The 22,724-nt window shown below is 43.9% G+C and overlaps 1 protein-coding gene across 1 annotated transcript; it reads left to right on the top strand.

Moving 5' to 3' along the window:
* The first annotated feature begins 6,204 nt into the window (after positions 1-6,204).
* On the top strand, positions 6,205-14,823 carry LOC126355587 (cuticle protein 18.7-like). The gene is made up of 2 exons (XM_050005950.1): positions 6,205-6,254; positions 13,860-14,823. Exons 1-2 carry the CDS (start codon positions 6,243-6,245, stop codon positions 14,709-14,711), a joined length of 864 nt encoding a protein of 287 aa, XP_049861907.1. The 5' UTR covers positions 6,205-6,242; the 3' UTR covers positions 14,712-14,823.
* Positions 14,824-22,724: the final 7,901 nt, after the last annotated feature.

Below are 22,724 nucleotides of genomic sequence, written 5' to 3'. Positions count from 1 at the left end.
TGAACTTAGAAACCTTCTGATACTAGAAATAAAACAGTATTTCGCCCTCACAGAAATATAATAGTTGTTAACTTAAATGATGGTCGAAGTAGAGGGATATAAAATGTACACTGGCAATGGCAAGGAATGCGTTAATGAAGAAGAGAAATTTGTTAACATCGAGTATAGATTTAAGTGTTAGGAAGTCGTTTCTGAAAGTATTTGTATGGAGTGTAGCCGTGTATGGAAGTGAAATATGGACGAAAAATAGTTGGGACGAGAAGAGAATAGCAGCTTTCGAAATGTGGTGCTACAGAAGAATGCTGAAGATTAGATGGGTAGATCATACAGGTAATGAGAAGGTATTGGACACAATTGACGATAAGAGAAATTTGTGGCACAACTTGACTAGAAGAAGGGATCGGTTGGCATCAAGGGATCATCAATTTAGTATTGGACGGCAGCATGGAGGGTAAAAACCGTATAGGGAGGCCAAGAGATGAATACACTAAGCAGATTCAGAAGGATGCAGGTTGCAGTAGGTACTGGAAGATGAAAAACCTTGCACAGGATAGAGTAGCATAGAGAGCTGCATCAAACCAGTCTCTGGGCTAGCTCCAACTACCGTTCCGCTTCAAAGTTTGTTAATTCCTGTCACCAATGCAGTTCCCGTTTATAACTTGTGTACATGATACTGATATCATCTGTGCATGTGCATATCCCCCGTGTTTTGTCACCTTAGTGTACAGGAAACATTCGATATAGCACGTGGGTCTTAAAGTTCATAGGTAAAACGTAGTGGAGCAAAGGCAAGAACACAGTATAGAATGGCTTGCCAGTCATTACACATCACACATGAATATTTTATTAAATTGCACATGTGAAACGCGTCGATAAAATCAGGGAGTAATGATGACCAATAATTCTACAAGGGGCCCGTGTGGAAGGTGATATACTATTGTTGTGTCTAAAGAGCAAACCCCATACAGGCCTATGGTGACGTATGGAAACCCTGGAGAACATAAATGAGGGTGGATAGACGAGAAGTAGAATCCTGTCACACCAGATCAGTATCCAGTATCCTTAGGATGGGGAATCGAGCACACTTCCACAGAAACAAGTATAGGTTTGTTACCAGTTTGATCATTTATGAAACGTTTTTAGGTCCAGGCCGACACAAAAACTGATAAATGTCACATGCACAGGAATATCTGTCTTCGCAGTAGCACTAAGTACTTCTATTTCTATTCGATTTGATATTCAGAGGTTCTATGGCATCGGGTGCACTCTATGAAATTTACTGTCTTGTTTATATGGTAATCCGTCAGTTAAAAAAAGTACATTTCATCCGTTACATGTTTATGTTTGGAAACAAAACCGTCAGGCAGCAGCCTTACTCAAACGTTCAACATGGATGATCTGTTACAGGGAAGGCAGGAAGATTAATGTTGAATGTCCCGTTGACAAGAAGTTCATTATTGTGTGAGCATAAACTCATTTATGGGTCAAATGATTTTTTAAGTAACATTATTATTGACTGAAGGCCAGATTAAAATAAGATAAGGTGCAATTTTGAACGTCAACCCTCATTAATATCAGTACCTGGAATTCTGTGTTTAAAATTATTTTTTTACAATTACACTTCCAAGAAGAAGACAAATGTACGACATTTGTAGATGAAAATGACTATCTTTCTTCTCAAGTAAAAAATTGACAAAGCCTTTTGTTGTTGGGTGTCATTCACTGGCAATATAGTTTGCTTTTCGCATAAAAATTTCGCCGTGACGAATGTTCGTGTGGCGGTTAAATTTCTCGTGTGGCTTTATAAATTAATTCAATATTTATTTTTTATTATCTTTTTATTCTCTTTGGATTGACACTATGCGTCGTATAGTATGTTTATATTCACTTTGGAATGACACTCTGTGTCGCCTAGAACAGCATAGTATCTCTGATATGTAACGTAATGAAAATGATGCAATACGGTTTATTCAATGTGACCAAGTAGGATCTTGAAAAGCGTACTATATCACTATAAAGTTTATGTTACCCTTCCTTTAAATTAATGCTGGTAAAGTTTGGCTTTTACGCGTAATAGAGGCAAGGAAATCTGCCCAGACGGGTAAATGTGTCTAATGTCTCTGGTATCAAATAAATCAAAAACTACGTGCAGTTGTAAGATATCAGGGCCACATGTGATACACAATCAAAACATATAGTATATACTACATAAAATTATGTTACGGGCCAAAGACATTAGAGTCACCAGTAATCAGTCAGTTATGTTCCCTGTACGTGCAGTCGATCCTTTATGTACAACGGTTGCCAGACTATATCACCAGAAGTTCACAAGTGGTGATAATGCCTTACATCCCTTCCGAACTTGTGCTGAAAGTCTGTACCAAGTAATATATGAATCAGCTCAAGTTTGCTTAAGATTTCCATGTATTTAACGTAAGCAGAATGCTGAACTGGTGTCACCGAAATTTTCCGCGGTTTCCTTAAAGCTCATTTTCAATTCAATTGAAATATTTCAGCCTGAATCATGAACTCTCTTTAACTTTTTTGTCTAGAAGCAAAATAAAAGATGTACCAAGCACATGTTATCAGCTACCAGAGGACGTTAGCAAGAATATTAGTCTATTTTTATCTTTTTTCGTAACGAAAATATGAACAGCAGTAATTCTTTTTTTACATAGCATCCTATAATTTTTATTCTGCAGTCCACTACCGCGCCTGAAGACTTGTTCAGACATCGTGTACCTTTCAGGTAATCATGACGTTATTAAGAATGTAAAATAAAAGTGACTAGCTCTCCCTTACTAACACACAGTGCATGTATCCGAGCTAATGTAAGTCGTCCATCAGCTGGAGGTAACAGTTAACAAATTGAAACCCAAAGAAATGCACACCGGTCGTTCAGTCAACTGTCTGCAACTGAATAGTTTTGTGACTACGGCGTTCGCCAAAGAAGAGCGGTAAGAAATGCTTCTGATTTAAGGAGAATGTTTCCAGAACAGAGCAGCGTGCGTTTTCCTTGTGTTTCCATTTGTTTACTGTCAGATCCGGTTAATGCACGACTTACATTAGCCGGAGAAATGACCTGTGTGTTAGTACAGGACAGTCGGAATCAATTACATGTTACGTTTTTAATAACGTCATGTTTATGTGAATGGTAGGCTATGATATATTTTTAAACAGGCCTTGAGGTGAGGAAGTGGATTATCGAATAAAAAATAAGGGTGCTATTTAGAAAAGACGTACTCCTGTTTTTATCTTCGTAATGGTCAAAGTTAAAAAACAGGGAATCTTGCTGGTTAATGACTTCAATTGTAGTTACACAACATCTACTCGCTCTACTTTTTATTTTGCTTCTGGGAAAAAATGCCATTTAGAGTGGTCAAAATAGGTGGGACACCCTGTATAAGACAAGACGGTGCATGGTTCAAGCAGATGGGACAACCTGCATAACAGTTATGAAATCAGACATTAAGCAGGGATAAATTTCCATAAAGGAGATTGTGGTGAATAATGTAAATATTATTACATAGTAACTTTCAGTTTGATTGAAAAAAAGGTGTATCGTAAATGGTAAATATAACGGGCGATCAAAATGTTTCCGTTTGGAGACATTGCTCTTATGTTTGTCCAATTTAGCGAAACTCCTATACAGATACATAAGCACATAGATATAGGCAAGGTATTAACGTGGCATTCGTTTCTTTCCAACGTGCGTGCAATAAATGCGGAAATGTGGACAGTGGCGTCGTTATTACCAAAAGCGTCCAAACGCGACCAACGTGCTGTTATTTTCTTCTCGGCTGCAGAAGGACAAACTTTGGTAGACATCCATCAGAGAATGAAGAACGTGTATAGGGTTGCATCTCTGTCGAAAACTACCTTTGTGGAATGGAGGGCAACATTCCATGCTGGTCACAATTCTACAAAAGACGCCCCCAAATCGCAAACGTGATAACGCAGGAGTTACGTCAACTCAGCTGAGAGACACTCGAGCATGCGACCTATGGTCCTGATCTCTCACATTATACATCTGCATCTACATTTATACTCCGTAAGCCGCCCAACGGTGTGTTGCGGAGGGCACTTTACGTGCCATTGTCATTACCTCCCTTTTCCTGTTCCAGTCGCGTATGGTTCGAGGGAAGAACGACTGCTGGAATGCCTCCGTGCGCGCTCGAATCTCTCTAATTTTACATTCGTGATCTCCTCGGCAGGTATAAGTAGGGGGAAGCAATATATTCGATACCTCATCCAGAAACTTATCCTCTCGAAGCCTGGACAGCAAGCTACACCGCGATGCAGAGCGCCTCTTTTGCAGAGTCTGCCACTTAAGTTTACTAAACATCTCCGTAACGCTATCACGCTTACTAAATAACCCTGTGACGAAACGCGCCGCTCTTCTTTGGATCTTCTCTAACTCCTCCGTCAACCCGATCTGTTACGAATCCCACACTGATGAACAATACTCAAGAATAGGTCGAACGAGTGTTTTGTAAGCGACTTCCTTTGTTGATGGACTACATTGTGTAAGGACTTTCCCAAAGAATCTCAAGTTGGCACGCGCCTTAGCAACAATTAATTTTAGATGATCATTCCACTTCAAATCGTTCCGTACGCATACTCCCAGATATTTTACAGAAGTAACTGCTACCAGTGTTTGTTCCGCTATCATATAATCATACAATAAAGAATCCTTCTTTCTATGTATTCTTAATACGTTACATTTGTCTATGTTAAGGGTCAGTTGCCACTCCGTGCACGAAGTGCGTATCCGCTGCAGATCTTCCTGCATTTCGCTGCAATTTTCTAATGCTGCAACTTCTCTGTACACTACAGCATCATCTGCGAAAAGCCGAATGGAACTTCCGACACTATCTACTACGTCATATATATCAATGGTCCCATAACACTCCCCTGTGGCATGCCAGAGGTTACTTTAATGTCTGTAGACGTCTCTCCATTGAGAACAACATGCTGTGTTCTGTTTGCTAAAAACTCTTCAATGCAGCCACACAGCTGGTCTGATATTCCATAGGCTCTTAATTTGTTTATCAGGTGACAGTGAGGAACAGTATCGAAGTCAAGGAAATGGCTTCTACCTGGAAGCCTGTATCTAATATTTTCTGGGTCTCATGAACAAATAAAGCGAGTTGGGCGTCACACGATCGCTGTTTCCGGAATCCATGTTGATTCCTACAGAGTAGATTCTGGGTATCCAGAAATGACATGATACGCGAGGAAAAAACATGTTCTAAAATTCTACAACAGATCGATGTCAGAGATATAGTTCGCCTACAGTTTTGGGCATCTGCTCGACGACCCTTCTTGAAAACTGGGGCTACCTGTGCTCTTTTCCAATCATTTGAAATCTTCCGTTCCTCTAGAAATGGCTGTTAGAAGGAGGGCAAGTTCTGTCGCGTACTTTGTGTAGAATCGAACTGGTATCCCGTCAGGTCCAGTGCACTTTCCTCTGTTGAGTGATTTCAGATGCTTTTCTATTCCTTGGACACTTATTTCGATGTCAGCCATTTTTTCGTTCGTGCGAGGATTTAGAGAAGGAACTGCAGTGCGGTCTTCCTCTGTGAAACAGCTTTGGAAAAAGGTGTTTAGTATTTCAGCTTTATTGCTACTATCTTGCCTTCGGTCCCATAAAAAAGGCCTCGAAGGACGGACGCCTCCTGTCGGAAGAGGATGTGCAACAGGCAGGTACGGATTTCTTCACACAGCAGGAGCTGGTGGTTCACCAAACGGGTGTGGTGAATCTGCAGCCTCGATGGGATGATTGTCTCAAAACGTACGCCAGTTTTGCCTGATTTGGCATATCGGTTCTGGACTGTACGGCCTGTGAACGGGAATTTTTTAACCGCCACTTATAATTGTTTTTTAAAAATACCAAACAAACGTGTATGCCAAAAAAGATGAGACCGCAGTTGACCAAGAAGGACTGCCTGTTTTGGCCAGAAACTCGCACCGCCTGCGGTGCGCTGCCGCAGCCTTTGTTTCGAGCTTGTCGCCAGCGCCGGGGGATGCTACGGCGGCTGGGTGCTAGCGGTCCCCAGGGCTGACGAGTTGTTGCGTCAGCAGCCGGCGGAAGGGAGGAGTAAGGAGGAGTCGCGAGCCGAGAGTCGACGCGAGGTCGCTCTTTGGGACACGGCCGGCCCGGACCGCTATATATAGCGCGGCGGGCCCTGTTGCCGGCACAGTTCACGGCAGCTACCGGCACCCACGAGCTCTCCTCTGCCATGAAGGTCCTGGTGAGTACCCCCTCGGGGCGACGCATCTGCCGCCCACACTAGCGACTACGAGCCCACGCAGCTACCTCGTTTACGCACTATCGCACCAAAGCTGTGATCCCGCTGCTCCTGCCACTGAGCGTAATCAGCTAGTCCCAGAGAATGTTTGCTACATGGTACCACGTCTTTGGATTTCTTCCCGTTCCAATTGTATACAGTTCGCGGGAGGATTCACTGTTCAAAAGCCGATTGTACGTGCTGCAGTTTTTTCTAATTTTTTTATCACAGGCCCAACGGTCACGTTGGGGTAGGGGGCTGAGGAATATCTCCACATTCGTCTCTTCCGGTTCTTAAAATTTTTAAGCAGACCTTTCGCAAGATGATTGAAATTTGTCTTCACGTGTCTGCCAAATTAAGGTTTTTCATCAGCTAGTTGCCTCTCTTCCGTGAGTCAAGCAAACCAATGATAATTCGTGCTACCCTTCTCCGCATATGTTCAATATCCCTTATCTTTCCTACATGAATCGAATCCAACATCATTTGAGCAGTACGAGTGATTTTTTAGCAGTCTCCTTCGTAGACTCAGTACATTTTGCCGTTATCTTGTCTATAAACCAAAGTCCGTCACTCGCCTTATCTGCGACTGAGCCGACCTGATCATTCCATTTGATATCCCAGCAGACTGTTACATCCAGATATTTGGACGAGTCGATATATTTCAGTTTTGAACAATTGCGATTGTAGTCATAGAATGTACGTCTTCTCCATTTAATGAAGTGAATGCTGTTACATTTTCGAACATTTGAAGTAACTTTGCGATATTATCAAAATTCAACTAAATATTTGTGGAGCCTTTTTTTGGGCAGAACATAATTGTTGGTAGCTACATTATCCGTGAAAAGTCTGAGATTAAAGTCGTCTGCAACATCTTTAACTATAACATTAATAGCAAGAGTGGCAACATAAAGATTCTCTGGGGTACACCTCAAGTTATCATTCTTCTTCCTTTCTCTGCCTCGTGATGACTGGGTGTTCTGTGCTCTCCTTAGGTTAGTTAGGTTTAAGTAGTTCTAAGTTCTAGGGGACTGCTGACCATAGATGTAAAGTCCCATAGTGCTCAGAGCCATTTGAACCATTCTTCTTCCAAGGTAACATGCAGCGTACTCCCTTTCAAGAAACCTTGTCCAGTTGCTTGATACCTCATACAACCGTACTTCGCATAACAGTGTACCTGACTGCCATGATGAATGAGTTAAGAAAAAGTCGTGTGAGAAAAACGCAAGGTTGCTTTGGCATGATCACTGGTTTCTGAATCGGAAATGGTCGACAAGGAGGAAGTCATTGTGTTACACATACCTCGTTACGTTGCTGTTTGACATAGTCAGATTCGAGGTAAGCGATCTGTCCCTATTGAAAGTTGTAGATTCAGAAAAGAAGTCCCTTATAAATTTTGTAGCGAAATTAACATCGCAAGGCAGTGTGTATGTGTCAAATGTGTTAAAAACAGAACACTATGTGTTAGTCAGAAATGACGAAGTTGCAGAAACATTCTTGACACATTACTTCCTACAAGGAAGTAACAGCCGGCCGCTGTGGCCTAGCGGTTCTAGGCGCTACAGTCTGGAACTGCCCGACTACTACGATCGCAGGTTTGAATCCTACCTCCGGCATGGATGTGTGTGATGTCCTTAGGTTAGTTAGTTTGAGTAGTTCTAAGATCTAGGGGACTGATGACCTCAGATGTTAAGTCTCATAGTGCTCAGAGCCTTTTGAACCATTTGAGGGAAGTAGCAGCTCTTCTGCGAAACGTTACAACGCTGTCACATTTCTCTGTTGTTGTAATGTTGGAGCAGTAATCTATGAAGTAAGTCATGAAAATGTAACGTCGTACAAAGAATGACGGACTTCGTTGACTCTTATTTTCTAGCCGATCTCGATACCGTATCGAAGTACTAAGATAAATTTCCTAATGAGTATCTGCCACTGAGTCTTCAGCCAGTGTGTTGATCTTGAAAACCTCTAGAATTTGTTGTCTTTCTATTTACAATATGTTAAATTTTGTCATCGTCCCACTTGAGTTGGTGCATTGGGAGTCACTTTGTTAAAAAAGAGAAAGAAATTAACAAAAACAATTTTTAGACCACAGTCACTTGCAGATATTCGTTGGGTTCACTATAGCAATAGGAAAACGAGAAGTCATTCGAATTGTCAAAATGAACGTTTCCACGAAAATTATACTGCGCCTCAGAACGTCATTTCCGGAATAGTCTAAAAACTGCAACATTTAGGTGCAGCAGGTTTAAGACCATCATGCATTATGTCATCTGTTATATTCATGTGCGGATCAAGATACTTTTTCTGACAAGTCTGTGCGTTATTATAAGATAGATATCTTAAATGAAGAAGAGGCACATCTTTCTCAGAATTAACATAGAAGCCTAATGAACTCTTCTACGACTTTTCTCTCAGCAACGCACTCATAATTCCATAGTTAGTACCAAGAGACTAGGATCTTCAGTGTTAAGGTAAATTTTTCGTTCCGTAATGTCTGAAATTTAGCAAGAAACTATACTGAAATAGAAGAAACATATTTTCGGGTAAGACGAGTGGACGTTTCTCATATGCCAGTGATTATCCTTAATACTTCGGCATTACCTCTGTTGCAAGCAAACTAGGAATAGTTTCCATTAATTAGGACAGCTATGTCTGGTACAGCGAAAGCAAACTGTAAGGTGCTGATGCTTAGATCTAAGGTAGTCAGAAGAAAGCACTGAACGTAAACAGTTCTAATTAGATACAATATGTAGGTCTGCTATATACAAAAATTAAATGAGAGAATACCATTAAAATCTTCTTACAGTGTGTCACTAGTTGGTTTGTTGGATGATTTGGGGGAATGGGACCAAACAGCGACGTAATTGGTCCCGTTGGATTAGGGAAGGATTTGGGAGGTAGTCATCCGTGCCCTTTCAAAGGAACCATCCCGGAATTTGCCTGAAGCAATTTAGGGAAATCGCGGAAAACCTAAATTCGGATGGCTGGACGCGGGATTGAACCATTGCTCTCCTGAATGCGAGTCCAGCAGGCTAATCACCGCGCCACCTCGCTCGGTGTGTCAATTATCAAACAATACAAGAACATAGTGTGCCATTAATACTACTGTGCATTCTCTGATACTGCTTTTTACAGAATCGAACGCCATTCTGCTAGAGGGTGCAGAGGCGCTCACATTTACATAATTAAGTTTGTCATATCAAACAAAACATAATATGCAGAATTCGACGTTAAAAACCTAACTTGATGCAGCAGCATAATTTACTACTGTGTAATGATAAGATGGGAAGACTGTCGGGGAAGATACATCAACGTCTGAATCTACATACACACTCCGCAAACCACAATACGATGCATGGCAGAGGGCATATTGTACTACTGCTAGCCATTCTCTTTCCCATTCGATTCCCACATGGAGCGAGGGAAAAACGACTATCTCAATGCTTTCGTAAGAGCCTCGGTTTTTCTTAATACTGTCTTCATGTCCCTCAAACGAGAAGCATGTCGGTGGGAGTACGGTCGTTTTGCGGCCTGAAGCAGATGTCGGTTCTCTAAACTTTTTCTATAGTATTTCGCGAATACAATGTCTTATTTCGTCAAGGGATTCCCATTTGAGCACACGTAGCATTTTCGTAATACTTGCGTGTTGATCAAATCTACCTCTAAAAAATCTAACAGCACATCTCTGAATTTTTTCGTTGTCTTCTTTTTAATCCAACCTAATGAGAACCCACGACTCAAGCAGTACTAAAGTTCGGGTCACACAAGTGTCTGGTACGTTGTCTCATTTCTAAATGAGGTACACTTTCCTAGAATTCTCCCAAGAAACTGAAATCGACCATTCGCTTTCCTTGCAAGAATCTTACGTGCTCGTTCCAGTCCATGTCGTTTTTCAACATATTTTCATCTCATTCAAAGCTAAAGACATAAGTATCTCTCAAACGAAAAGTTCGAGGCTGGATTAATAAATAATAGAGAAAAGTTAAGATGGTGACTTTGATCTCCAGGTGTTCCGCATAGTCTCTCCATTTATGAGTACAACGCACAGATCGTTCATACAACCACGTGTAACTGTCAGAAAAATCCTTCTTTGGGACGTTCAACTCAGCGCCGGCCGCGGTGGTCTCGCGATTCTAGGCGCGCAGTCCGGAACCGTGTGACTGCTACGGTCGCAGGTTCGAATCCTGCCTTGGGCGTGGATGTGTGTGATGTCCTCAGGCTAGTTAGGTTTAAGTAGTTCTAAGTCTAGGGGACTGATGACCTCAGATGTTAAGTCCCATAGTGCTCAGAGCCATTTGAACCCATAGAGCTTAGAGCCATTTGAACCATGTTCAACTCATGCACTACATTGGTTTGAATGCAGATTATGTCGTCAAAGCACTGTCGTGTTTTGCATATCAATCAAGTCGCGCCAGGCGCTGACGCGTCGTTTGTGTTTGAGGGAGGGGGGGGGGGGGAAGAGTGACGTGCACATACTTTACTTTTCTTCATCTACATCTTCATATACAGTATGGAGAATGTATTGAACAGTTGACTTGGAGAACTTCAATTCGGTGCTCCACTGTGACTTGTGAAACAGCACGGCTGACACACTACGGCCACACTTCACTATTTACCACTTCCTGCTCGCAACTGACTGGTCGAATGCCCACCTCTTGTTCGCCGGTTTGGGACCGTAGTTACCGCTGAAACGGCACTTATGCTACAGGAAGTAAATCAGCCTAGGTACATTCTTGATGGGTCATGTAAATGAAGTTCGAAATTATTTAAGGAATTAAAAAATCAAAATATAAAGAATGAGATGTAACACAAGAAAATCAAAGGAAACTCAGCAGCGCTGAGGAGTTCGCTGCCGTCAGCTGTGGTCGCTTTCTGACTTCTTGCTGTCCTACGCAGTTTCCTCGGTAACTGACGTGTCTTGGACGACTGCAGATGAACCATGAGTTAATGATATCGCTGTCTCCTCGGTTACATACGAGGCAGTGTGCGTCTGAAACACACTCATTTCTGTCTTCTAATGCACTACACCTCAACACATAACTGATCACTAAAGCAAATTATTGAAAAATTTAGAATAATAATTACACTCATGATGGTCGTTTGAAATATCTTCTGGAAACCACTTTTGCTATTAAAGATTTCCACTACCTCTTGCTCATCGAGCTGTCTTCTCTTGGTTGCTGTATGTAACAGTTCCTTATTCTGTTTTATGTCTTTTGTTGAGTTTTTATTTTCAACAATATGTGAAGTAAAGACTATTTTATTTTGGGAATATGTGTGCTCTTGGACAGAAAGTTCCTCACTGCTTTCACTTATTTGTAATGGTAGTTGGAACAGAGAACAAACCAGCTTCTGCATAGAGCAGATATAGCCACGACTTCTACACTAATCAGTGCGCTAAAACAAAGCAAGTACTTTCGAAAGACTTACGATTCGACCACTGGATTGACAAACGAGCATCAGGTAATCACTATACCGTCTTCAGCTCTTGTATAGTCTCTGACCCATAACCGGAACTGGATATCAGTCTAATGTTGGAAGGGAGAAGGACTCACGCGAATAAATCTCATGTTTCCATTGGAACAAATGTAATTTAATGTCACCAAGTCCGCCTTGTTTTGTTAAACTCTATCTTCATCTAGGTGACGTGTCCACGTTCTGAAACCTCTGTTCACCTAGCAAATGATGGCTAATTAAGTTACTGCCTTTCTCAAAAAAAGAAAAAAACCCGACTACTAGTATATAAATTATTGAGGATCATTTACTACCGATTTAATTCACACAGCACTTTTAAAACTTTAGCTTCGTCCCACAGAGCGAGAGCTCCAACTCGTTCTACGAAATGAGTTCAGCCCTTCAGCCAGTCAGAATCAGGAGCAGAATGTAGGCATTTTCATTAGCCATTTCCTGCTTCCACGAACAGAGCGTCAGTAAGCTGGCAGGACCTTTAGAACTTTCCGTGCAACAGGTGTCAGAGATCAAAAACCTGGAATCCTGCTATGTAGGCAGGAGCTATAACCCATTTAAGAAAATTAGAAAAAGACTGACTCTTCTCCTCTGGGCTGGTCGACATTCTCCCTCCAGGAACTGGCTCTTGTGGGCACAGTAGTCACTCAAGGAGACCACAAATGTGACCTGGAACTCATACATCACAGTGTTCATCATGTTTTCTGAATATATTTATTTCCTGACTGGCATACTCTCTTTCAAGCTCTGATGGCGGCAGAGATAAAATCCAGGGAGCGTATGGCTACTTACAATTTGTACAGAAACCAGATGGCAGCTATAAGAGTCGAGGGGCATGAATGGGAAGCAGTGGTTGGGAGGGGAGTGAGACAGGGTTGTAGCCTGTCACCGATGTTAGTCAATCTGTATATTGAGCAAGCAGTAAAGGAAACAAAATAAAAATTCGGAGTAAGTATTAAAATCCACGGTGAAGAAATAAAAACTTTGAGGTTCGCCGATGACATTGTAATTCTGTCAGAGGCAGCAAAGGACTTGGAAGAGCAGTTGAACGGAATGGACAGTTCCTTGAAAGGAGGATATAAGATGAACATCAACAAGAGCAAAACAAGGATGATGGAATGTAGTCGAATTAAATCGGGTGATGCTGAGGGAATTAGATTAGGAAATGAGACACTTAAAGTAGTAAAGGAGTTTTGCTATTTGTGGAGCAAAATATCTGATGGTGGTCGAAGTAGAGAGGATATAAAATGTAGAATGGCAATGGCAAGGAAAGCATTTCTGAAGAAGAGAAATTTTTTTAACATCGAGTATAGATTTAAGTGTCAGGAAGTCGTTTCTGAAAATATTTGTATGGAGTTTAGCCATGTATGGAAGTGAAACATGGATGATAAATAGTTTGGACGAGAAGCGAATACAACCTTCCGAAATGTGGTGCTACAGAAGAATGCTGAAGATTAGGTGGGTAGATCACATAAGTAACGAAGGGATATTGGATATAATTAGGGAGAAGAGGAGTTTGTAGCACAACTTGACTAGAAGAAGGGATCGCTTGGTAGGACGTGTTCTGAGGCATCAAGGGCTCACCAATTTAGTATTGGAGAGCAGTGTGGAGGGCAAAACTCGTAGAGGGAGACCAAGAGATGAATACACTAAGAAACTTGCACAGGATAGAGTAGCATGAAGAGGTGCATCGAGCCAGTCTCAGGCCTGAAGACCACAACAACATTTCCTTATTTTCTTCGTAGAGTACATTTAGCACACTGGACTCGCATCGGGTGGACGACGGTTCAGTCCCGTCTCCGGCCATCCTCATTTAGTTTTTCTGTGATTTCCCTAAATCGCTACAGGAAAATGCCTGGATGGTTCCTTTGAAGCGGCACCGCCGATTTCCTTCCCCATCCTTCCCTCACCCGAGTTTGTGCTCCGTCTCTAATGACCTCGTTGTTGACGGGACGTTAAACTTTAATCTCCTCGTCCCCCTTCGTAGAATACATGTTACCTCATTTTCTGAATCACACTAGTACATAACGCAATAAACGTAGCTGCTCGTGAAGCAAGGCTGCGGGACTAGCAGACGGCGTGGTAAGAACTCGCGGCCGGTTGCAGGTGGTCTTGAGCGCCCTCGTGGCGGCGTCGCTGGCGAAGCCCGGCTACTTGTCGTCGCCCGGCCTGCTGGCGCGCGCCCTGGGCGCCCCTGCGCCCGCGCTCCTGGCCGCCGCCCCCGCACCGGCCCCGGCCGTCATCCGCACAGTGCCTGCCGCCAACATCATCATCGGCCCGGAGGGAGTCCCGCTCGACACCCCTGAGGTGGCCGCCGCCAAGGCCTCCCACGCCGCCGCCGTCGCGGAGACCTCCGCCCGCGACGCCGCCGCCAACGCCGCCGCCGCCGCAGCCGCCCCCGCCCCTGCCCCTGCACGCGCCGCCCCAGCCGCTCCCGCCGCCCCCGCCGCTCCTGCCGCACCCGTGGAACCCGCCAACATTGTGATCGGACCGGAGGGCGTCCCCTTGGACACCCCTGAGGTGGCCGCCGCCAAGGCCTCCCACGCCGCTGCCGTGGCCGAGACCAACGCCCGCGACGCCATCGCCAACTCCGCCCCCGCCCCTGCCGTCATCGCGGCTCCCGCCATCGCCGCTGCACCGGCACTGTTCGCTGCCAGAACCTTCGCCGCCCCCGCCATCGCTGCCGCTCCAGCCATTGCAGCCGGCGCCACTATCATCGACGCGAGGACCCCGGCGGCCACGGCCCTCGCCGCCCCCGCCATCACCGCCCACGCCATCGCAGCCCCCGGCATCGTGGGCCCTGCCATTGTTGCTGCTCGCGGCGTCATCGCCCCTGCTGCCAACATCGTGATCGGCCCGGACGGTGTGCCCCTGGACACCCCTGAGGTGGCTGCCGCCAGGGCTGCAGACACCATCGCTCACCTACAGGCTAAGGCGCGCCTCGGTCTCCTGGGATAAGATGTAACCTTAGGGACGTTCCCAGACTGATACTACTTTTTTGACCTAACCCTCCGTTGTATATTTTTTGTACAAACTGTAGTAAAATAAATGTTATTTTTGCACATAATAATTTTTTTCTTCTAAAATTTAAAGAACAGGATCACGAAACCACAAATGCACTGCTTTAATGTTTCTTTATTTGACGTGAACAAGTTTCAGTTAAGTGACGATCTTCAAGTCACTTATAAAATTAACAAAAATGTCTAAGAAATAGCACAGGTCAAAAACATTAATGTGAACTGTTGTGTATAGCATGTACAAGAGAATACCATTGTGTCAGATTATAGGAAGTTTCTTTTGGGTCAAGTAAAGTAGTCAAAAATTGTTTAAATGGCTCTGAGCACTATCGGACTTAACTGCTCAGGTCGCCAGTCCCCTAGAACTTAGAACTACTTAAACCTAACTAACCTAAGGGCATCACACATTTCCATGCCCGAGGCAGGATTCGAACCTGCGACTGTAGCGGTCGCGCAGTTCCAGACTGTAGCGCCTAGAACCGCTCGGCCACACCGGCCGGCTAAAGTAGTCAAGTTGCAACATCTAAACGAAGTAGTTAAACATATATCATGTTATGTTTTGTTAACCGGGAACCTACAAATGACGGAGAGGCTCCTTCCCCGCCGCAGCCGCAGTGTTCCGCAACCCCACGACGACTACCGCAGTCCACTTCACCCCTCCGCCGCCCCACACCGAACCCAGAGTTACTGTGAGGTTCGGCCCCCGGTGGGCCCCCCAGGGAACGTCTCACACCAGACGAGTGCAACCCCTACGTTTGCGTGGTAGAGTAGTAATGGTGGTGTACGCGTACGTGGAGAACTTGTTTGCGCAGCAATCGTCGACATAGAATAGCTGAGGCAGAGTAAGGGGAACCAGCCCGCATTCGCTGAGGCAGATGGAAAACCGCCTAAAACCATTCATAGACTGGTCGGCTCACTGGAAGTCGGCACAAGTCCGCCAGCGGATTCATGCCGGGGACCGGCGCTCCTTCCCGCCCGGAAAGCCACGCGTCAGACGGGACGAAGAACCCGGCGAGCTAGTTAAACATATACTACGCCCATGGTGATGTGGTCCTGTACTCCATGGAGGGTAGTGAACGATGCGGGAAACCCGCACTGTGATACTAGGCAAGGTCCTAGCAGAGGTGGTTTGCCGTTGCCTTTCTCCGACCGTAATGTGGATGAACGATGATGATGATGAAGACGACACAACAACACGCAGTCATCTCGAGGCAGGGAAAAATCCCTGACCCCGCCGGGAATCGAACCTGGGACCCCGTGCGCGAGAAGCGAGAACGCTACAGCAAGACCACAAATTCAACAGACAATATAGAAAAAAATGAGATTTTTTTTAAAAAAAGTTGGTAGAGCACTTGCCTGCGAAAGGCAAAGGTGGCGAGTTCGAGTCTCGGTCCGGCACACAGTTTTAATCTGCCAGGAAGCTTCATATCAGCGCACACTCCACTGCAGAGTGAAAAATCTCATTCTGGCTATTTCAGATAGCTTGGATATATTACAATGTTTTGTAAATTTCACTAGAACAGTTAACTTTTATCGAAAAATGTAATACTCAGTTATTTTTGTCTACGAAGCTATCAGGATCAGACCAGGCTGTACTGTAGCACCTCTACGCAGACTTCAGCAGTCGTAAGCAGTTGTGAGGTGGCTGCAAAAGAGCGTGGCGGTTCTTATTATGGCATACAGTATCGCGAATTCAGATGTAAATTTTGTATAAATTTTAAGTTTTATGTCGTTGTTGATACGGATAAGTAGAGGACATCATTGGTCATAATTAATATTTTTGCCTAAGAAAGCTCAGTAATGTAACTGGCAGGGAAAATATCTAATCTTCTTAGATGTAACGTTGTCCATATCTACACATACGATTATCAGTTTTTTGTGGGCATTACGGTTACAAATTGAGCGAATGAAATTTTGCCGAAAATCTGATGGGTGTGTGGCGAGTCTCATAGCTTCTTATATAGCTACTTCATTAGTCGTGTGACTCATTAGTTGTTTGACTCCCACCAATGAATTTAGAAATTCTGATGGATTGTTGTCTGTTCCTCCTGCCTTATTTAATCTCAAATCTTCCAGAGCTCTTTTAATGCCTGGCTTCACTACTGGATACCCTATCTCTTCTATATCGATCTCAGTGTCTCCTTGTGTGATGTCATTTGAGTATTCCTCTCTCTCACAGTGGCATTTTATTTACTTTTTTCCACCCATCTGCGCTTCCCCTTGACGGCCTTGCACTTAATTTCCCAGAAGGTGGTTTTGTCTCTTCTATATGCTGAGTCAGCCCTTCTGACGATCATTTCTTCTTCAATTTAATGACATTTTTCCTGCAGAAATTACGCCACTTCTAGACACAGTGTGGGCTACAAATGCGGTATACCAATAACATAAGCGACATGGATAAAGGGCAGATTGCTATTGTTGAGTAGTAGATTCGAGGGCGAATTTCTCCGAAGAGTGGAGGGATTTTGAGTGGTACTTAAGATAGGTAAATAAATTAATGAAATCAATGTGAAATAGAAATCAGAAAATAAATGAAAAACTTAGTTTAGTTTATAAGAGTTACACACTGGAAAACAGGGGGCAGAGCAGAAGAGGCAATGACCGTGAAGTCAGCACGTTGAGGAGAAGCCATCACCCTCCCCACATAAGCGGAAGCTGTCGATTCAGCCGTCAGGGCATCGCCCGACCAGCTCACGTGTTTCTCATTTGTCACGTGTGATCAAAGGCCCTTGCCTATACTCCAAGAGCCAATGACCGACTTTAAGAAGATCCTCCGAAAAGCTTTTCAACGTGACAGAAGAGGCAATGACTGTGAAGTCGTTCACCTCCAGTGAGCTGAAGTAAATAAATACGCGAGACGCAGTGGGCCCCACAGTAGTTTTTAGTTAAGTTCCAGTACAGTTCACTCGGTGCTGAAGACCGTCATGCAGGAAGGACTACTTCGTACACAGAAGCACCAAGTCCGCCGCTGTAATGGAATAGCAAGCAGCAGGCTCCCTGCCAGAAAACAGAAGTTAGAAGGTAGTTAAATACTGATTTTCACGTACCCGAGTGACTCGTGAGGACGGGAAAGACACGGCCTCACATCGGCAGTCACCTGTGAGCTGGCATGAAGATCTGACAACCGAAGACTGGCAAGCTGGAGTCCGTTGTTCGAGTCCGGGACACTGGCCTTCTAACGCCGCGCCGCTCCGCTGGCCGACGCGCAACACTGACAGACGCGGCCGCTGAGAGAAGAGAAACACTGGGACACCACATACAAGGTATCACCATCCGATGCACGACTTCGTTCTCAATAATTAAACGGGCCACCTCACGATGCGCGTCTCCAGTCAACTGGGCGTAACAGCGATACCATATACACACCGCCAGGCGTAATCAGACGCCGCCGCTCACGCAGCAGAAGGCTTCGCAAACGACGCAGCTGCCGCTCTCCCAGCCCAGAACAATCCAGTAAGGAAACCATTGTGCAAAAGTTATCTTATGTAAAAATGCTGTTTCATTCTTCCTCATACCCGAGACAAGGAAGAACCCATCCTGCCACGTGTTGTTAAGAGAGTAAAAGTAATTTATTTTGTGTTTTTTCACCCTGTCATAATGCTTTAGAATCAAATTCCCTTTGCAGTAATACTCATCCTTACAATTGACTAGCTTCAAAAGAGGTTACCAAGTTACATTATGGCCCGGCACCTGGCAACGGTGAAGCCAGTCGACTGTTCGTGTGCTACTGTCGTGACAAACTATGAAATGTGCTTGAAGGATAGTTAAATCACCAGCAGACGACGAGGTGTTGGACGTCTACGTTCAGCGTACATTGTTGATCATGTGGCTTCACGGCAGAAAAGCCCCATCGTGTCCCTGGTTTGACCAAACGACATCGAGAATGGACTTCATTAATGAATCATCCAATCTGTCATGCAGCATGAAAAGGGTGGAGAAATTTTCTTGAAGCTCGTAAAACCGACGGCACCATGTAAAACGCCGACACATACCTACCTATACCTGCTAGCAGACAACTGTTATCATCAAACGCAGATGTCCTGAATACACAGTCCATAGGGCACATACGATTGTCGATAGAGACCATCTACAGGAAGAACTTGAACATCTAAGAAACGTCTTTACGGTAGCAGCTGTGCACCATGAAAAGTCCGCAAGACTTTGAAATTCTAACCGCGAGTGCGTATCCCTCCTCAAGAAGATGAAGAGGAGAGATTCAAGTGTATGGCCTTTCTACCGCTGGTAGGTAATCTGTCTTCTAAAATATATCGTATCCTCTCTGAACATAAAGTCAAGCTTATTTTACGGGCGAGTACCATACACAGCCCCCCCCCCCCCCCCCCCATGAACCATGGACCTTGCCGTTGGTGGGGAGGCTTGCGTGCCTCAGCGATACAGATGGCCGTACCGTAGGTGCAACCACAACGGAGGGGTATCTGTTGAGAGGCCAGACAAACTTGTGGTTCCTGAAGAGGGGCAGCAGCCTTTTCAGTAGTTGCAGGGCAACAGTCTGGCTGATTGACTGATCTGGCCTTGCAACATTAACCAAAACGGCCTTGCTGTGCTGGTACTGCGAACGGCTGAAAGCAAGGGGAAACTACAGCCGTAATTTTTCCCGAGGACATGCAGCTTTACTGTATGATTAAATGATGATGGCATCCTCTTGGGTAAAATATTCCGAAGGTAAAATAGTCCCCCATTCGGATCTCCGGGCGGGGACTACTCAGGAGGATGTCGTTATCAGGAGAAAGAAAACTGGCGTTCTACGGATCGGAGCGTGGAATGTCAGATCCCTTAATCGGGCAGGTAGGTTAGAAAATTTAAAAAGGTAAATGGATAGGTTAAAGTTAGATATAGTGGGAATTAGTGAAGTTCGGTGGCAGGAGGAACAAGACTTCTGGTCAGGTGACTACAGGGTTATAAACACAAAATCAAATAGGGGTAATGCAGGAGTAGGTTTAATAATGAATAGGAAAATAGGAATGCGGGTAAGCTACTACAAACAGCATAGTGAACGCATTATTGTGGCCAAGATAGATACGAAGCCCACACCTACTACAGTAGTACAAGTTTATATGCCAACTAGCACTGCAGATGATGAAGAAATTGAAGAAATGTACGATGAAATAAAAGAAATTATTCAGATAGTGAAGGGAGACGAAAATGTAATAGTAATGGGTGACTGGAATTCGAGTGTAGGAAAAGGGAGAGAAAGAAACATAGTAGGTGATATGGATTGGGGCTAAGAAATGAAAGAGGAAGCCGCCTAGTAGAATTTTGCACAGAGCACAACTTAATCATAGCTAACACTTGGTTTAAGAATCATGAAAGAAGGTTGTATACACGGAAGAACCCTGGAGATACTAAAAGGTATCAGATAGATTATATAATGGTAAGACAGAGATTTAGGAACCAGGTTTTAAGTTGTAAGACATTTCCAGGGGCAGATGTGGACTCTGACCACAATCTATTGGTTATGACCTGTAGATTAAAACTGAAGAAACTGCAAAAATGTGGGAAATTAAGGAGATGGGACCTGGATAAACTGAAAGAACCAGAGGTTGTACAGAGTTTCAGAGAGAGCATAAGGGAACAATTGACAGGAATAGGGGAAAGAAATACAGTAGAAGAAGAATGGGTAGCTCTGAGGGATGTAGTAGTGAAGGCAGCAGAGGATAAAGTAGGTACAAAGACGAGGGCTGCTAGAAATCCTTGGGTAACAGAAGAAATATTGAATTTAATTGATGAAAGGAGAAAATATAAAAATGCAGTAAATGAAGCAGGCAAAAAGGAATACAAACGTCTCAAAAATGAGATCGACAGGAAGTGCAAAATGGCTAAACAGGGATGGCTAGAGGACAAATGTAAGGATGTAGAAGCTTATCTCACTAGGGGTAAGATAGATACTGCCTACAGGAAAATTAAAGAGACCTTTGGAGAGAAGAGAACCACGTGTATGAATATCAAGAGCTCAGATGGCAGCCCAGTTCTAAGCAAAGAAGGGAAGGCAGAAAGGTGGAAGGAGTATATAGAAGGTTTATACAAGGGCGATGTACTTGAGGACAATATTATGGAAATGGAAGAGGATGTAGATGAAGACGAAATGGGTGATACGATACTGCGTGAAGAGTTTGACAGAGCACTGAAAGACCTGAGTCGAAACAAGGCCCCCGGAGTAGACAACATTCCATTAGAAATACTGACGGCCTTGGGACAACCAGTCCTGCAAAACTCTACCAGCTGGTGAGCAAGATGTATAAGACAGGCGAAATACCCTCAGACTTCAAGAAGAATATAATAATTCCAATCCCAAAGAAAGCAGGTGCTGACATATGTGAAAATTACCGAACTATCAGTTTAATAAGCCACGGCTGCAAAATACTAACGCGAATTCTTTGCAGACGAATGGAAAAACTGGTAGATGCAGACCTCGGGGAGGATCAGTTTGGATTCCGTCGAAATGTTGGAACACGTGAGGCAATACTGACCTTACGACTTATCTTAGAAGAAAGATTAAGAAAAGGCAAACCTACGTTTCTAGCATTTGTAGACTTAGAGAAAGCTTTTGACAATGTTGACTGGAATACTCTTTTTCAAATTCTAAAGGTGGCAGGGGTAAAATACAGGGAGCGAAAGGCTATTTATAATTTGTACAGAAACCAGATGGCAGTCATAAGAGTCGAGGGGCATGAAAGGGAAGCAGTGGTTGGGAAAGGAGTGAGACAGGGTTGTAGCCTCTCCCCGATGTTATTCAATCTGTATATTGAGCAAGTAGTAAAGGAAACAAAAGAAAAATTTGGAGTAGGTATTAAAATTCATGGAGACGAAGTAAAAACTTTGAGGTTCGCCGATGACATTGTAATTCTGTCAGAGACAGCAAAAGACTTGGAAGAGCAGTTGAACGGAATGGACAGTGTCTTGAAAGGAGGATATAAGATGAACATTAACAAAAGCAAAACGAGGATAATGGAATGTAGTCGAATTAAATCGGGTGATGCTGAGGGAATTAGATTAGGAAATGAGACACTTAAAGTAGTAAAGGAGTTTTGCTATTTAGGAAGTAAAATAACTGATGATGGTCGAAGTAGAGAGGATATAAAATGTAGACTGGCAATGGCAAGGAAAGCGTTTCTGAAGAAGAGAAATTTGTTAACATCGAATATAGATTTATGTATCAGGAAGTCGTTTCTGAAAGTATTTGTTTGGAGTGTAGCCATGTATGGAAGTGAAACATGGACGATAACTAGTTTGGACAAGAAGAGAATAGAAGCTTTCGAAATGTGGTGCTACAGAAGAATACTGAAGATAAGGTGGATAGATCACGTAACTAATGAGGAGGTATTGAATAGGATTGGGGAGAAGAGAAGCTAGTGGCACAACTTGACTAGAAGAAGGGATCGGTTGGTAGGACATGTTTTGAGGCATCAAGGGATCACAAATTTAGCATTGGAGGGCAGCGTGGAGGGTAAAAATCGTAGAGGGAGACCGAGAGATGAGTACACTAAGCAGATTCAGAAGGATGTAGGTTTCAGTAGGTACTGGGAGATGAAGCAGCTTGCACAGGATAGAGTAGCATGGAGAGCTGCATCAAACCAGTCTCAGGACTGAAGACAACAACAACAACCATACACAGCCACGATAGTCGCCTCTGTGAAAGTTAACTTGGTACTGGGAAGGCAGAGGTGTGTAACATTTCCTGACTGCGTAGTTTGTCGTATATTGAACGTACTTTACGTACAGCTCAAGAACGTTGCGTGGAACATCGACGCTATGCCAACCTGCCACAGCGTGATAAAGCCGTTCTCGTTTCTTTACAGTTATTTCATTCCTTCGTCCCAGAGGTAGGAGGTGGACTAGCAGCGTAATAATACTATACACTTCAGGCAAGAGTTTAAGAGAACGAAGATGGAATGGATATTTTAAAAGATAAGCAAGAAGTAGAAAATACATAAAA

Source organism: Schistocerca gregaria, chromosome 3, assembly GCF_023897955.1.
Source record: "Schistocerca gregaria isolate iqSchGreg1 chromosome 3, iqSchGreg1.2, whole genome shotgun sequence".
NCBI lineage: Eukaryota > Metazoa > Arthropoda > Insecta > Orthoptera > Acrididae > Schistocerca > Schistocerca gregaria.
The sequence above is the reverse complement of the archived record's forward strand: the minus strand, read 5'-3'. Positions and strand labels throughout refer to the sequence as shown.